The sequence below is a fragment of the Periplaneta americana genome, chromosome 14 (assembly GCF_040183065.1).
Source record: "Periplaneta americana isolate PAMFEO1 chromosome 14, P.americana_PAMFEO1_priV1, whole genome shotgun sequence".
In the NCBI taxonomy this organism is placed as follows: domain Eukaryota; kingdom Metazoa; phylum Arthropoda; class Insecta; order Blattodea; family Blattidae; genus Periplaneta; species Periplaneta americana.
The window spans coordinates 76,386,066-76,403,010 of record NC_091130.1 but is presented as its reverse complement, the minus strand read 5'-3'; the positions used below and the strand labels follow the sequence as shown (position 1 = coordinate 76,403,010).

Below are 16,945 nucleotides of genomic sequence, written 5' to 3'. Positions count from 1 at the left end.
ATAAATCCAGACGTAGGGCATGTAGCACGTATGGGTGAATCCAAAAAAGGCAAACGCGAACCTTCCTCGTTGACAAACGTAGTTCTGTTGTAAGTTGATAAACTCTCTAGCTCACTTCACTGGTGAGCCACTACTATCTTTATCTTGCATCAATAGGATGATAATACCAAAATAAAACGATTACAAAGGTTAATGAAATACGATAAATTTCAAGGACTCTCAAGTGTAATGTTGCATTTATTTAATAATGTGCGAACTTAACTAGCGGGAATTCCAATAAGTCGCCACGCTGAAAGATAATAATCTTATAAATCACACGCAACATAGCTTGAACGGTCAGTACAGTCAGTACTGATTTATTGCTGTTGGAATACATACGCATTCCATTCTTCAGAAATGCCAGCATTTTACGACATGTTACGCTGCAATCTTGTAATCTTTGCTGTGCTACTTTGCACATTTGGTACGTAATCATTAAATTTTTATGTGGAACTTAATATTAGCTTGTGGAATATTTATTATCATTATTTAAAGATCAGAAATTATACATCATTTGATCAAGGGACTTCCGTTTGAAGCTTTTTAAGACTTTCTAAATGCAATTTAATACTTTCTATATACTGTACTCTATACTTAAACATAAGGTATCTTTCTTTTGCATCTGGTGGCCATGAATTTTCTTGTACGGGACCATTTATGAGGCTTTCAGAGCTAAAGTGGATCAAGTCACAAATTTTCATAAATTGAGTTTAATTCATTTACTGAGTATCTGAATTTGAATCTTTTCCGAGCAGTAATGGATCAAGTCTTAATTCCAAGCATTCGCCGTTAGGTGACACCAGTCACTTTTGGCTCAGATTATTTGTTCACTATGTTCTGAGCCATAGTGGATCAGGTCACTAAAGCGTTGCATCAATTAACATCACAATTGTTTATATTTTATAAATCTAGAATTTGAGAATGGAGCAATAAAATTATTGGTAGTGAAATTAGATAATCCACTAGAGCAAGTTAACTTTAAGTCCTATTATCTCAAAACTACGTTTCATGGACTTGATCCATTTTAGCTCTGAACGCCTCATTTATTAACCATGAATGTCGGGGTCTCACCACCATGCTAACCACAATCGCAAAATTGGTAAATGTTTATGAGAATAATACACAAATATATCAGCAAAAATACTTTATTTAGACTGTGTTCGTACACACAGGGTCGGATGCATGTCCTTTCATATTCACACAGCAATTTACTCAATGGGCTACAATTTTTCTGTAGCCCCTTAACTTGACTAGTAATTAGATTACTGCGTTTGGTTACTTTCAATAGAAGTTAGGTGTAGACCTACATCGAACATACTATCTTTGCTTGGGATCAGAGAGTAAATTGTGAGTCAACTGTTCACACCGCAGTTCAACAGTCTCTCCACACGCTCTGGTACTATGATTACATCTGTTTAGTCTTGTACAGGGACATCATTTTATTTTTACTTCAATTTTTATTGTACCTGAGTTTTTGAATGTACTTCACTCCCACCCCTTCTACTAATGAAGTTCCAACTTCCTCCATACAGAACCAAGGCCGCATGTAAACACTACTGAGTTAGTGAATATAGTACGTTCCAGAAATATGTTCGCGTTTTCCAGTGACGAAAGAGCTTTCAATATTGAATCATATTTTCGCACAGGTACTGTCCGTTTGCCTACGTCGCATCTCGATTCCCCCACCTGCTTCTGCTCGCCCCTCCGTAAGAGCTGGGCTGTCTTAGCTCTTTTCTGAAAACATTAATTTCTGTTAGGAACTGGACGTTTACGTACTATTATCTGTCACGTGATTTCCGCCCTTTCACGATCCTGCGGCATAACCACATGGACGTACAGTAGATAGCATGTCTGAGTAATTTTATCTGTGCGGGTAGGGCAGAAGTGAAGATTGGATTTACACTACGTAAGGTACTCTTTTATAGAGAAGGTACAGAATTATTTCACATGAGTTACTAGTACGAAGGACGAAACTGGTAATTGGATTTAGGTACAATAGTCTATAGTGGGATAATATGCACAAAAGAACTGAAGCCTGTATCGAAATGAACGGCCACCATTTTCAAAAATGTGTTTAAATATCCATATTATGATTATTTTTTAATTTAACTTCAATCTCTAAATTGTATGCTAATGTGCTGTAGACAGTATAATATACACTGTATAATGAATACGTTCGCATGGATAACTCTGTTCGTGAGTAAACACACTTATTCTTAATACAGTACTGTATTATGATTAAACAAAAACTAATGAAAATTATCGAACTCAAAATCGTGATATTTCCTATTTTACGTAAATGGATGAACTACTTTTCTACCCTCCTATACCTAGTAAAGTGATTTGTTTGTGCTTTACTCCAGTATCATCGAACTAAAGTCGTGGAAGGGGATAGCAAACGGTGTTTCCGGTTCTCTACAGGTATAGCTAGGTTAATATTAAAAATGTTAGTAAAAATAAAATGATGTCCCTGTACTTATGTGTATAGGCTTAAGTCTGTGAACAATATGAATAGTACTCATGTACAAAATACCATTTGCATTTAATAACAGTAACAAAGTACTTATTTAAAGGCTGTTTATACTCAATAAAATATAATTTTTAATAGAGAACGACAAAAGCATCAGGAGGCAGCCTCTTTTAAAGAGTCCAGCCAAGAGCAAACGTGGCAACAACTTCCTCTAACTGGCCTGTCAATCACTGTGATCTGTGCAGAAGTGGTATGAGGCCAGAGTTCTTTACTTGTGGAGCCGAGAGTATTTTCCAGAGTCGCCACATTTTCTCCACACAAGCAATGAGAAAACCATTCGATCTAAGATAAAGATACATTTACTGAAATATATCAAAACTAGTGGCCTGAAGCAACAATAGCTGCTTGTACGACTATTTAAAAAACAAATAAATACACAATTACACTAAAAAAAATAAAGCAATAAGGAACACATTACCTTTGTACAATGTCATTGAACACAGCAATTCGATCCAAACACAATTCTTTGTATAATATCTAACTTTACATACTGGATATGCGAACAATTGAGTCAAAAACAAAACTGACTGAAAACGTATCTTGACACAATTAGAAAGAGACTTATATTACAACAATATTTCTTTATAAACAATATATTTTGTATATGATATATCACCATCTGGGCCTTGTTCACTCGTATTTCCAATGAGAACTTGTATATCTTGTGGATTCTTGACAAGGCTGGATGAAACACACAATTATTGTTCATTTCTTTTTTTTTTTAGTAGATAATTTTACGACGCTTTATCAACATGTCAGGTTATTTAGCGTCTGAATGATATGAAGGTGATAATGCCGATCAAATGAGTCTGGGGTCCAGTACCGAATGTTACCCAGAATTTGCTGATATTGGGTTAAGGGAAAACCCCGGAAAAAACCTCAACCATGTAACTTGCACCGACCGGGGATCGAACCCGAGTCACCTGGTTTCGCTACCAGACGGACTAACCATTACTCCACAGGTGTGGATTGCTCATTTCTCGAGTTAATAACGAATCGAATGAGACATTTTCCATCGTGATAGGTGCTGTAGTTTTCTCAAAATTTTGCTTAAGGAACGAAATTATATATATATATATATATTAAATATCTATGCAATGCAAACAAACTCTCTCAGAAATACTCTGAAGCTATGTAGGGCAATATATGCACACAAATGTAATGATATTAATTTAAGAAGTATGTTCAAATTTCTTCTTACAACCGATTTTGTTAATATTATGTATTAGGGCCTAGTCATAGTGACATAAAAGAAATTTTTATTTGTCATAACTACCTACGTAGCGCCCGGAATTTGTCTACCCCTGATTTGTACAATAAGTAAAACGCATCAAGATACTTTAGATCTAAGTTCGAAATTAACAAATGAAAAAATATAATTGTCTGCACAAACTTAAAATAAAATAAATTGTATACCCATGCTTTACGAGTCTCTCTATATAGGGTGTTAAAAATAACGTTTACAACGTTTCAGGGATGATAGAGGAGGTAAAAGCAAACCTCTCTTTTAAGTGAGAAAACTTTAGCAGATGCGCCGTTTTGCCGCTAGATGGCCTGAAGAATAGATGACTTGACTTCCGTCACAACACACACTGGTTAGTTCTGTTTGTGCACGACCATATTGTAGGGCCTTATCTGTTGTCTAACAGTCTCCGTGGTGGTAATTATTTTGTTTTTCTACGCGACGTCCTACCAGAACTTTTATAAAATATCCCATTAAACATCAGAGAACGAATATGGTTTCAGCATGAAAGTGCCCCTCCACACTTTGACCGTCGTGTGAGGAACCGCCTAAATGCTACATTCCCTGATCGTTGAAATGGCAGGGGTGGGCCGGTACCGTGGCCACCTCGATCACCGGACCTATCCCCACTGGATTTCTTTTTGTGGGGAGACGTGAAAAGTTTTGTGTATGAGACACCGATCGATACGGCAGAAGACTTAGTTGCTCGCGTTGTTGAAGCTGCACATGTTATTAGAGACAATGTTGGCCTTTTTTAGCGTTGCAGACACTCCATAGTACGAAGGTACCAGTTGTGCAATGCCTTCAATGGACGGCAGTTTGAACACCACTTCTAAAACAACAATTGGTCTTGTTCTTTATGGATTATACTAACACTTACGTACACAATAAACGGCGCATCTGCCAAAGTTTTGTCACTTACAAAAGATATTTGTTTTTACCTTTTCTATTATACCTGAAACGTTATAAACGTTATTTTTAACACCCTGTATACATTACAATCAATGAATATAAACATTATAAGTGTCTCAAATGAAATGTTTATCCTTTTTCTTCTGATAAAAGATGTATTCTTCTTTCCTAATAATGAAGTGTTCGCTACCAAATTTTTCTACATATTGGAGTACTCATTTCTAACCGCCTCGCTTTGTTTTATTTTCGTATGTTCACTGATCAATAGACGTGAACTAAGTATCGTCGGATGCCGTCAAGCTATACTCCATACATACTCGTACCTACACTGTTGTGGGTTGCTTGGTGGCTTTAAGTGACCAAACGCAGGACTCTACTGATAATCTGCTAGTCTGTAGGGCCTACTCAAGTCGTTATTCCACGATAGTTTACCTGGAGTTGATTTTCTTGCTGTAATCACCGCAACAGTGAACTGAACAACTACTGTTTTACTGGCGCCATTTTATAAAAAAATTCTTTGCTATATCAGAGATGAACCGGCATGTATACGTTACCCAATTTCGAGAATGATGCTACCATTCCGTTGGTTTGAACGTTTTGTTTTTGTTTCGTCTTAGAAATGAAGAGTATGGATATATAAAAAGATAAGTAGTTAACGAATGGCATGCAATTTATTATTTCCTCTTCATGAAGTAAATTCCGAAATCAGTCCCAACTCACAATACATTTTTGATTAATGGTTTACTCAAAGTTGAACATAAAAATTATCACTTCAATACTGATTACTAGGCTTAGGATCCGGGACACTTTACTAACCTATGTACTCACTTGACTATAGTTCCTTGAACATAGTAGGTAGACATACTGTGAATGTAAACAAAGACGTCAATGTGATGCGTTATATTCTATTGTTAATAGTACAATCTAGTGACGGTGGAAAATAAAGCAGGATACATACCTCACAAGCTTTCATGTCCCTCGGCGACGTTGGAGGCATTAGCGTTACAATGAACAACTATGTACATACTTGCAACTAGTTCGAAAAAACTGTTCACTATGAATTGAAAATGCGCTGTGATGATCTGAATTCGTTTCGTAGGGAGAGACGGAAGAATACTGTACCTCTGATCACGAACCGGATTGTACACTAACGCACAGGTAAACAAAACTCAACACGCCACCTCACTCCATCTGTAATCCGTTGCACTGTAACTTCACTTCATTCTTATGTTGTCTCGGATCTTAAGACTGATGATTACAAATCAAAAGAATGGTAGCACAGGTTTGTAGCCGCTCTCTATGACGAACTATTACTAACAGAGACACAGCGGCATGACTAATTTTATACGCAACTTCGTCGCCCTCATGCCCGTAACGAGGGGAGGTGGCCAAATTGGACGTGGTCACACAAGTTACATTGGTTCATGGACTAACTATTAATAGCATTAAAATTCGGCTGTGGCTCACAATGTTTTCAGAGCAAGCATTTGAAATTCTGAAATTGTTCGTTTCTCCACGATTCCGGATGTTGCCTCCAATCTCGATGCGGAGAAAGACTTATTCTACACCAAAACACGTAATAGGATTTCTAAAATGTGGGAAGCATCTATGTAGCCTATAGCCTATTATTAGTTTTCCACTCAATTATACAGAATTATTCACAATTAACGTGATCGATCAAGAACATAAACTCAGATTTTACGCATAGAAAATAAGAGGAATAACATATAAAGTAAAATAAAATTGAGAATTGCACAATTTTCTTTTAGGTGCCCCCCAGCTGAAGCATAATTTAGGAGGAAGGATCGTAAACGGCACCGATGCCCCGCTAGGAAAATATCCTTTTATGGTGAGTTCATACATTCATCAAAGTTTATGATAACTACAGCTTACTTACTTATTTAATTACAAATGACTTTTAAGGAACCCGCAGGTTCATTGCTGGCATCACATAAACCTGGCATCGGTCCCTATCCTGTGCAAGATTGATCCAGTCTCTATCATCATATCCCACCTCCCTTAAATCCATTTTAATATTATCCTCCCATCTCCCTCCCCAAAAGTCTTTTTCCCTTCGGTCTCCCAACTAACACTCTATATGTATTTCTGATTCGACCATACGTGCTACATGCCCTGCCTATCTCAAATGTCTGGATTTAATGTTCCTAATTATGTCGGGTGAAGAATACAATCCTTGCAGTTCTGCGTTGTGTAACTCCATTCTCCTGTAACTTCATCCCTCTTAGCCCCAAATATTTTCCTAAGAACCTTATTTTCAAACGTCCTAATCTCTGTTCCTCTCTCAAAGTGAGAGTCCAAGTTTCACAACCATACAGAACAACCGGTAATATAATTGTTTTATAAATTCTAATTTTCAGATTTTTTGACAGCAGACTAGATGACAAAAGCTTCTCAATCGAATAGTAACACGCAGTTCCTATATTTATTCTGAGTTTAATTTCCTCCCGAGTGTCTTTTATAGTTACTGTTGCTCCAGGATAATAATAATAATAATAATAATAATAATAATAATAATAATAATAATAATAATAATAATAATAATAATAATTTATTTTATTTATTACAATATTAATGCGCTGGTCAATAGCCATAGGCTAATAATAGCCCAACACTAGTGATACAATAATAATACAGAATAGGACCTAAACAGAATTAAAATTTGAATACAATTAAAAATTTACAATAATAATAATAATAATAATAATAATAATAATAATAATAATAATAATAAGTAAATTCAATTTGGAATGTTAATTAATGGACGCAAGAAGAATAAACGAACATCCTAAACGACATTTTTTCTCTAATTTATGACGTATTATACTATGAGAATATTAGAGATGACACAATGAAAATTAAGTATTATTTTTAAAAGAATAGATAAATGATATTAAGTTCTTGTCAAGAAAACTAAGTGTATACATTGAAAGGCTCGAATTGGCAGCCATACATGATGGCATTTTTAATGCATCTGGAGACTAATGTAAGAAATTTGAATTTCTATTATAAAAATGTTTGTGAGTTTTCATATCATTCGTTGGAATAGGTAAGCTAATATTGTTTAAGGAGTCACATGATATATCACCTCTGAAGAAGTTAAAAAATAACAAATAATCAAGCTCATAGCGTCTAGCACAGCTTTGCAGAACCAGTAATTAGGGGAAATATGACATCAGCCTCACTGCACTTCTGTTGGGGATGATCGACTTCCGCGTAGAGTTGTTCACATTCTCTGCTATGCAAATGTTCATCAGTGGCGGCATGTAATTTTCAAAAACGATTGTAATAAATTCATTGTAAGTTATTTGTAATGCGTTATCTCGTTTCAAGATTTACAAGTATGCTATATTTCATGTCTGTAGTTTCTTTGAGATTTCTTTGCAACTAATCTGCTTTAGATTTTCGAAAACTTTCCTCCTATCATCACTTACGGAAATATAAATTTATAGCATGTAAATAATAAGTAATGAACCTTGAAAGTCACTATTAATTTTAATTCAAAATGAACACAACGAGTGACATATTTAATTTAAAAGTACATAAATAAATAATCAATATACAGCTCATAATAATGAAATTACCCGAAAGTTTGTGCATTACATAATTCTTAATATGGGCTTTGTTGAAATGTGGTTTAATATTGAAATGACGAGTAGAAATAAACTGGATGGAACACAAAAAAAAAAACAAGCAATTCTTTCGTTTTCGGCAACAAAATAATCATATTGCCATTTCCTTTGGGGATAGTATTTCTTCACGGGTTTAGATTTTGCCATGTTCCAGTTCTCTTTTTAAATTGCAGTACGCATATTATGTGTGTGTGTGTGTGTGTGTGTGTGTGTGTGTATATATATATATATATATATATATATATATATATATATATATATTTATATATTTATTGGCGTTACAATGTTGAATGACAGCATTGATATCCGGTCATAAAACTATCACTCACTTATCAACGTACAATTTATTTATTGTCCTATTAGTAGTAAAACCAATTAAGACCAGCAATGCAAGTCTTGTAAAAATAGGAATTTAAACTTTATTAATGCACGAAAAATCATAATAAAGTAGTTGGTTTGTAGCCTGTATGCAACATTTCGGACTTATTTCATTTGAGTAGAATACAGAACACGGAAATATAAATCGGGGACTGTACTTACCTTATTTTACACAAAAGTGGACTTAATCGGCTTTACTATAGGACGATATATACATAGGTATATCTTCTTGCATTATATGCACATTTTAAAATGTATTTCCCTCATTCATTTTTCTCTTACTTTCTAAATGTATGTTTCTAAGGATTTTTATTATCTTTACATTTGTAATTCTTCATAGCGTATTGTATACCTACCGCCGCGAGAATGAATGTTGATGCAGCCGAGCGTAACTTGAACGCCATGACTGCACTGGTAGAAAAGGTGGGTGGTGTAAGAAGGGGTAGTAAGCAGAAGCTCTGAGGAGCTACAGTTCTGCAGGTCTGGACCTCTAGCATATAGGCTTCGACAAATAAAGTATTCGCATTTTCTCTCATAATTGTGCTCGGAATTAATGAACAGAAATCTGAATGGACATAAAGATATAAATTTTCTTTGTATATTTTCTAACTTACCCGAATCAGTAGTTGCAATCGTGTTGCAAACTACAAACGCATATTCGAGTTTCGATTGCACCAATGCATAAATGCTTACAGCATTAAAGGAGAATAAAGCGTGGAAAAATAATAAGTTATTGACCTTATTACTCCCGACGTTCTCATTGCGTGATTGTAAATGTAATCAATTTGACTATGAAGATGCAGATTATTGTCTATGAATAATCCCAGATCTTTTACACAATCAGTTCTGTTTATTAAAACATTATTTAGATAGGCTAATAAAATTTCAGAGAAGAAACTTTCCCAGAAAAATTTATTACATTAGTTTTGGAGAAGTTAATAATAATAATAATAATAATAATAATAATAATAATAATAATAATAATAATGTATGTATGTATTTATTTACACTGCAAGTGGGCAAGCACCCGGTGGCAGTGGTATATACAATATTAACAATACACAATAAAATGATAAGCAATACACAATAAAATTTACAATACATAATACAATTTACAACACATATACAATTTTATACACAATACATTAAGAATACACAATAAAATTTAACACAATAATAATAAAACATAAAATAAAACACCTAATTTTACAACACAACCTACATGATTATGTATAGGTCCTACATAAGTTTCAATAGTCTTTCACTTTACTCTCATCTCATTCCCTGTAGTGGCACTATGACGCATTTCACTGACACTTTAGCACACAGTTCACTGACACTCTGTAACACATTTCACTGACACTATAGAACACATTTCATTGACGCTATAAATTATCAAGAAAAATAATAATAATAATAATAATAATAATAATAATAATAATAATAATAATAATAATAATGAATGCACAGATCTAAGTTGAAAAATAAGTCACTGAGAATTAAGGAAAATCCTGATAATTAAGCTGGACAAGTAGTCTACTTGGCTATTTTTCCCCAATGTTTTCCCAACTCAACGCGAATATTTGAGACAATCCCACGACTATTAGTTGTTCTTATCTCCTCACATGTAATATCAGCACTTCCATAGGCCCTAAAGGTTTTCTTATATAAACAGTTTCTATTTCCAGTTGTCTCTACAGAAGAGTAACTTCGGTCATTTCTGTGGCGGCTCCATCTTGAACGAGATCTACATTCTCACAGCAGCTCACTGCGTTTCCAAGTAAGTTACACGTAATACTGTCAAGTATTCTTAACTGATATTCTTGTTTAGTTCCTGCTTCACATGCTCGTTGTGAGCAATTTCTTTTACAACGCGTTTTCAAAATTAAGTTTGTAACACAAATACTTTTAATCCAGCTAGTTTTGAAGATGGCTATCAGGAAGCCGAAACTAGTGAACTAGGTAATTTATAACTTAGTTTTTATTTGAACACACTAAAGTGGTTATTGTAACTATATTCATGAGATAACTTATTTGGTAAAGTGTAAGGAAACCTGCGTATTCTCTAAAGTCATGAGTGTTTCGAAGTAAGATAAATTTTCTTCAGTACGAAAAATAACTTGCCACAAGTGCAACTCAGGCGGTAGATACATTTGCCTTATGATTTTGAGCTGCGCTGAGGCGTGGTTTCGATTCCCGCTTGAGCTGATTATTGATAGGGTTTTTTTTTAGCTTTTTCCCAAATTTCAGGTGACAGTCGAATAATTCTTAGCGTATTCTCGGCCACATATCACAAAACACTATCTTGTTATCGCCAATTACATCTACGTTAAATAACCTAGAAATTGATTCAGCATACTAAGAAGAGCAAGTTGGTGAATTGCTGAAAATCAGTTGTTGTGAACATGCCGAAAGTACAGCACGAGTTAGAATAATGATTACTAAACTTATATAAATATTTTTTCGTGAGAATTGCGAAGAAGAAGAAGAAGAAGAAGAAGATTTCACTATAAATTCGTCATTCCTAACTGAATCTCGACATAGAGAACCGTTATTAAAGAAAACAGCAAATGTATCCTTTAGTCAAAAACACAGAAACGGGAAGATATTGAGCTAACAGAAGAGAAGCTATCTGATACTAATTACACAATTTGGGATATCTGACCGACATCTACAGCTGACCACTAGGATCCAGAATAGAAATACTATGTGATAAGTACCTCTAGGAGTAGTGCTCGGGGTGGAAAGAAAAAAGAACTGGGGTTTCCCCTTTTAGTTCATAGAAATAATAATAATAATAATAATAATAATAATAATAATAATAATGATTTATTTTAGCTGGTAGAGTTAAGGCCGTAAGGTCTTCTCTTCCTCTCAACCAGCAAAAAGTATACATACATATGTATGAACTTACAAAGTATTCAACAATTTGATTTAGATAAAAGCTACATGTATATAAGAGTTATTTACGAATTAAACAACAAAATACTATGAACTATTAATTAAACATTGAAATACAAACTATGTAGCAGAATTAAGCTAAAATACATAGAATGTTAATATATTTCAAATAATGTTAGATAATAGAAAGAGATTATTATGAGACAATTTTGAAAATACAGCACTATCAGGATGCATGTCTAAAGGAAGGAGTAACAATGTAGACAGTGATAGTTTAAGTCAGTATGATTGGAGTGAAATGCTAAGAAGGTTATCTTTTAAGCTGTTTTTAAAAGTGTTTATTGTCTTGCAGCCCCTAATACTTTGTGACAGGGAATTCCATTGTCGCGAGGTGGATACTGTAAAAGATGATGAATAACGAGATGTTCTATGAAGAGGTATACTTAACGCGCCACAGATAAGTGATCTGGTATTTACGTCGTGGTTAGTGTATAGATAAGAGAAATGAGACGAAAGGTAATTTGGTGTTGAAGTGTGCAGAATTCGAAAGAGTAAAGACAAAGAGTGTAAAGTTGTACGTTCTTTAAGCCGGAGCCACGAAAGACTTGCGAAGGACGGTGATATGTGATCATATCGTCGGATGTTGCACACGTATCTGACGCACATATTCTCAACTCGCTGTAACTTGACTGACAGTTCAGAACTTAGGTCACTTATCAAAACGTTACAATAATCGAAGTACGGCATTACTAGGGTTTGTACTAGGGTAAGTTTTAGTTGCTGGGGCAAGAAGTTTCTTAAGCGACTCAAACAGTGAATGGAGGAACAGATTATTTTTATCGTTTCTTTAACTTGAAAATTCCAATTTAGATTATTATCGAAAAAGAAGCCAAAAATTTTTAACGACAGATGAATAAGGGATTAGCGTGTTGTTAAGTGTAACAACTGAAATATTACTGTTATTAGGAGACTTGACTAAAAGCTTATGGCCAATAATTATAGCTTGAGTCTTACTTGGATTAAGTGCGAGTCCGAAATTGCCCGCCAAAGTGGAGACAGTGGCTAGGTCACAATTCAACTTGTCAATTCATTCATTGGTCGTATTGGGTCTGGAATGTATGTAAAGTTGTAGGTCGTCGACATAGAGGTGATATCGGCAATACTGTAAGTTCTTTGGTACGTCATTAATGTAGATAGAGAAGAGCAGTGGTCCTAATACGGAGCCCTGCGGCACTCCCGCCTTTGTGCATCGCCATTGGGAGAATTGATTACCAAGTGAAACACACTGTTGGCGGTCACGTAGGTAGGAGTCCATCCAGCTCAAGGTATTGTCTGAGAGGTGCAAAGTCTTCATCTTTGCAAGAAGCAGATCGATATCAACAGAACTAAAGGTATTGCTGAAATCGAGAAGAGTTAGTGCCGTTACTTCACCCCTATCCATAGCTTCACGGATATCCTCAGTCACTTTGACTAGGGCTGTAGTAGTGCTGTGTCCAGGCCTAAAACCCGATTGATAGTCATCAAGGAGTTCGTGTTCGTCGAGATAATTCGTAAGTTGTCTGTGTACAATATATTCTAATGCTTTTACAAGAGTGAGAAGAGTTGATATCGGTCTTTATTGGTTTACTGTGGAAAGTGTGTTAGATTTAGGTAAGGGTTTCACTAATGCCATTTTCCAGAGTGAGGGGTAGGACCCAATCATAATAGGTGCATTGAATATCAGAGTAGTCGAGCACTCGTCGAGTGTGGACGTGATTGTGGTGCCGCTCCGTCAGTCTTGTCCCGCTGCAAGCAATATGGCGTCTTCCAACCATTTTGCAGAAGATGCAAGTCTAAAGTGTCGTCAGGTTTGAAATGTAGTAACTGTGAAAGTTTATTTCACAATAGTTATGCAAAGGTATTTCCAAATATGAAAATTATTGACGAAAATTTGGTGCAGTGCTGCGAGAAGAAAGATGGTGATCCTACGTTACATATCGACATTGACGAAGCATTTAATGAAGCTCTGTATTCTATCAGTGATAGTGATAATAAAATTGACATTCGTATTTTCAACTACGTGCTAAAACAGAAGAATGAAGTCATACGAGAACTACAAGAAAGAATAAAATAGCTTGGTCAACATGTGGATCTTCTTACGAAACACACTGGGTTGGAAACCAACGTATGTCAAAACAAGATGGAGGCAACAACGAACGAAGACAAAAACAGTGAAATAGTGAAGTGCAGTGACAACAGTATAATTGTTGGAAATAAATCTCTAAATGCAGTCGATAGTTCTGTTACTAAACAAAAAAAAATACGGTTACAATTCAAGAAAGTTCTGTTAGTGCTCCCCATCCTTCCACACTTAAAGAAAAATGGACGACAGTTGTAAATAAAAATCGTAAACGAGTGACAGTTATTGGGAAAAACTCTGACTCAAATCCAAGTAATGGCATGCCTATAGACTGCCACCCTCAACAAAATGCAAAGATGTGTTGAATTTTCTAAAGTCTAACTTTCCAGAAGTAAAATGTGAATCATTATCATCTAGAAATCCCTATATATATTCCTCATTCAAAGTAGATATCTATAGTGATAATTTGGAGTTAGCCATGGATTCAAACATATGGCCTAGTAATGTTTGTGTACGTCGGTTTTTTCACCTGCGGCAAAAAATTCTAGTAAACAAGCAACAGGGATCAACTCTGACAGCACAAGTACAAATTTGACGAATGGTATTAGGGTACTACATTGGAATGTTCAGAGTATGATGAACAAACTGGACTATATTATATCACTAGTCAATGAATTAGATGTAGATATATTGTGTCTTGTCGAACATTGGCTTAGCAAGGAAGAATTATCCTTAATTAAAATTCCAGGCTATTATATTGCTAATTACTACTGTAGGAGCCACGATCAGCATGGAGGTGTTGTAATTTAGGTTAAAAATGAAATCTCAGCACGTAATGTTAATAACGTTATAAATTTAGCAACTATTTATGATTTTGAGATTTGTTGCACTTATATTCAAACTTATAATCTTGTTTGTGTTGCTTTATATCGTAGGCCTGACAGAAACAAAGCTAAATTCACTCTTTTTCTTGACAAATGAAGTGATATGATTAATTTGATATACAATTTTAAACCTAACGCTAATATTGTTTTAGCAGCCGACTTTAACGTTGATTTCTGTACCAATACCAATGAGGTGGATGACCTTAAGACCCTGTTTGACAGTTATGGTCTTAGACTAGTACTATGTCAGCCAACTCGACCCGGCTTAAACAACTCTCGAGGTACAGGGATTGACAATATTGTTACCACTATTCATAATGATAGATCTAATGCGGTAGTCCTTCCTACTATTTTCTCCGACCACGATGCAATTTTATTTAAAACTAATTTAACTAGAAATGCGTCAACATCTGATAATTGTAACAATTCCACAACATACTCTCGTGTAATTAGTAACTCTACTATCCATTATTATATTTCTTTACATATCAATATAAATTGGATTTTGCTTTACAATATTGATAATATTAACGATAAAGCCAACTATTTTACAAATGTTTTTATAATTGATACTGCATTTCCTTTGATTCCTGTTAAACAAAGACACTGTAGACTTGGTACGTGTTCCAAGTGGTTCACAAGTGAGCTTCGAGAGCTTAAAGAAACCAGTTTATTTTATTACAACCTAGTAACTTATCACGGAATGTCTGAACTTGGGGATAAATACGAGTATAAACAAATCAAACGTAAATATAAGAAGGCTATTAAAACGGCGAAAATGCTATTTTACTCTAATTTAATTAATTTCTCTGCTAATAAATCTAAAACTACGTGGTCTATCGTTTCTGAATTATTGAATAACAACTCTAAACCCAAGAACAAACATCCCGTCATAAATGCTGAAGAAATAAATAGCCATTTTATCTGTCAAGTAGATGAAATTGTCAATATGCTTAAAGGGAACAACGATTATTCATCCTTCATAAATAATTCACATAAACCTGGTACAGTTTTAAACTTAATTACGTTACTGTTCTGCAGGTTTACACTGCTTTTCTGAAACTTAGAAACAGTTCTTGTCCAGATGTTTATGGTATCAGTCCAAAAGTTGTCAAAACTGTTGCTAATTTTATCTGTGAACCATTAACTCATATTTTCAACACTTGTATTGATAAATGCACCATTCCAGACATATTTAAATATTCCAAAGTTATTCCGATCCATAAAAAAGGTAATCAGCTAGATTGTTCAAATTATAGGCCAATTAGTATAATGCCTACACTTTCAAAGGTATGTGAAATCTTATTACACAATCAAATTACGGATTACTTTGAATACAACCGTCTATTTATTAATCGGTATGGTTTTAGATCCTCCCACAATACAATTGAAGCCATAGTTAAATTTGTGGAGAAGTGCTTTAGTGTTTTAGAAAACTCCAGGTTAATGTTAGGTCGTTTTTACGATTTTACCAAAGGTTTTGATACCATTTCTCACGATATACTCATATAAAAACTGAAATTTTATGGTTTTAATAATTCTAGTACTATGCTTTTAAATTCTTATTTGACAGGCAGACACCAATCTGTTTACTGTAATGGTGCAATGTCTCAATTTAAACCTGTCAAGTTTGGCGTCCCACAGGGTTCCGTTCTTGGTCCTGTGCTGTTCATTATATATAATGATGACCTCCCAGCCAGCACTGAGGACGACTGCCTTGACACTTTCATGTTTGCTGATTTGGCACTTGGAATTTCTCAGGATAATGATGTTTTGATGAAAAGACAGCTTGACAACACATCGCTCGAAGCCGGTCTGGGCTGGAGTACACACTTAGAATATCTTGTTAATAAAATTAATAAAGGAATTTTCATGTTACGAATCCTCAAACATTATGTTATAATTCTTTACTTAACAGTTTATTATGCGCATATTTACAGTCACTTAAGTTACGGGAAGCTTTTGTGGGGCAACCATACTTCGGTTTCTAAGTTGTTTATCCTTCAAAAGAGAGCAGTGAGAATTATTTGTGGTGTCTCTTCTAGAACTCATTGTAAACCACTTTTTGTAAAACTAGGAATACTTAAGTTGCCGTCAATGTTTATTCTCGATTGCCTTCTGTATGTTAAGCGTAATGTGCATAATTTTCCTACTTGTTCATCCATTCATAAATATTCTACCCGTTCCAGACTTGACATAGACTATATTTCACCAAGTACAAATATTGTACTACAAGCAATAGTTTTATTTCCATATCTTATAAACTTTATAATTCTTTACCATTGCATA

At 34.7% G+C, this 16,945-nt stretch overlaps 1 protein-coding gene across 1 annotated transcript in view; it reads left to right on the top strand.

Annotated features, from left to right (window-relative positions):
* Window positions 1-304: 304 nt before the first annotated feature.
* LOC138713467 (chymotrypsin-2-like) overlaps window positions 305-16,945 on the top strand; it is a 33,721-nt gene continuing 17,080 nt past the window's right edge. Inside the window, exons 1-3 of the mRNA XM_069845592.1 lie at window positions 305-463; window positions 6,494-6,573; window positions 10,441-10,532. Coding sequence (XP_069701693.1) covers window positions 397-463; window positions 6,494-6,573; window positions 10,441-10,532 — 239 coding nt within the window. The 5' untranslated portion in view covers window positions 305-396. The remainder of the gene's footprint in view (window positions 464-6,493; window positions 6,574-10,440; window positions 10,533-16,945) is intronic.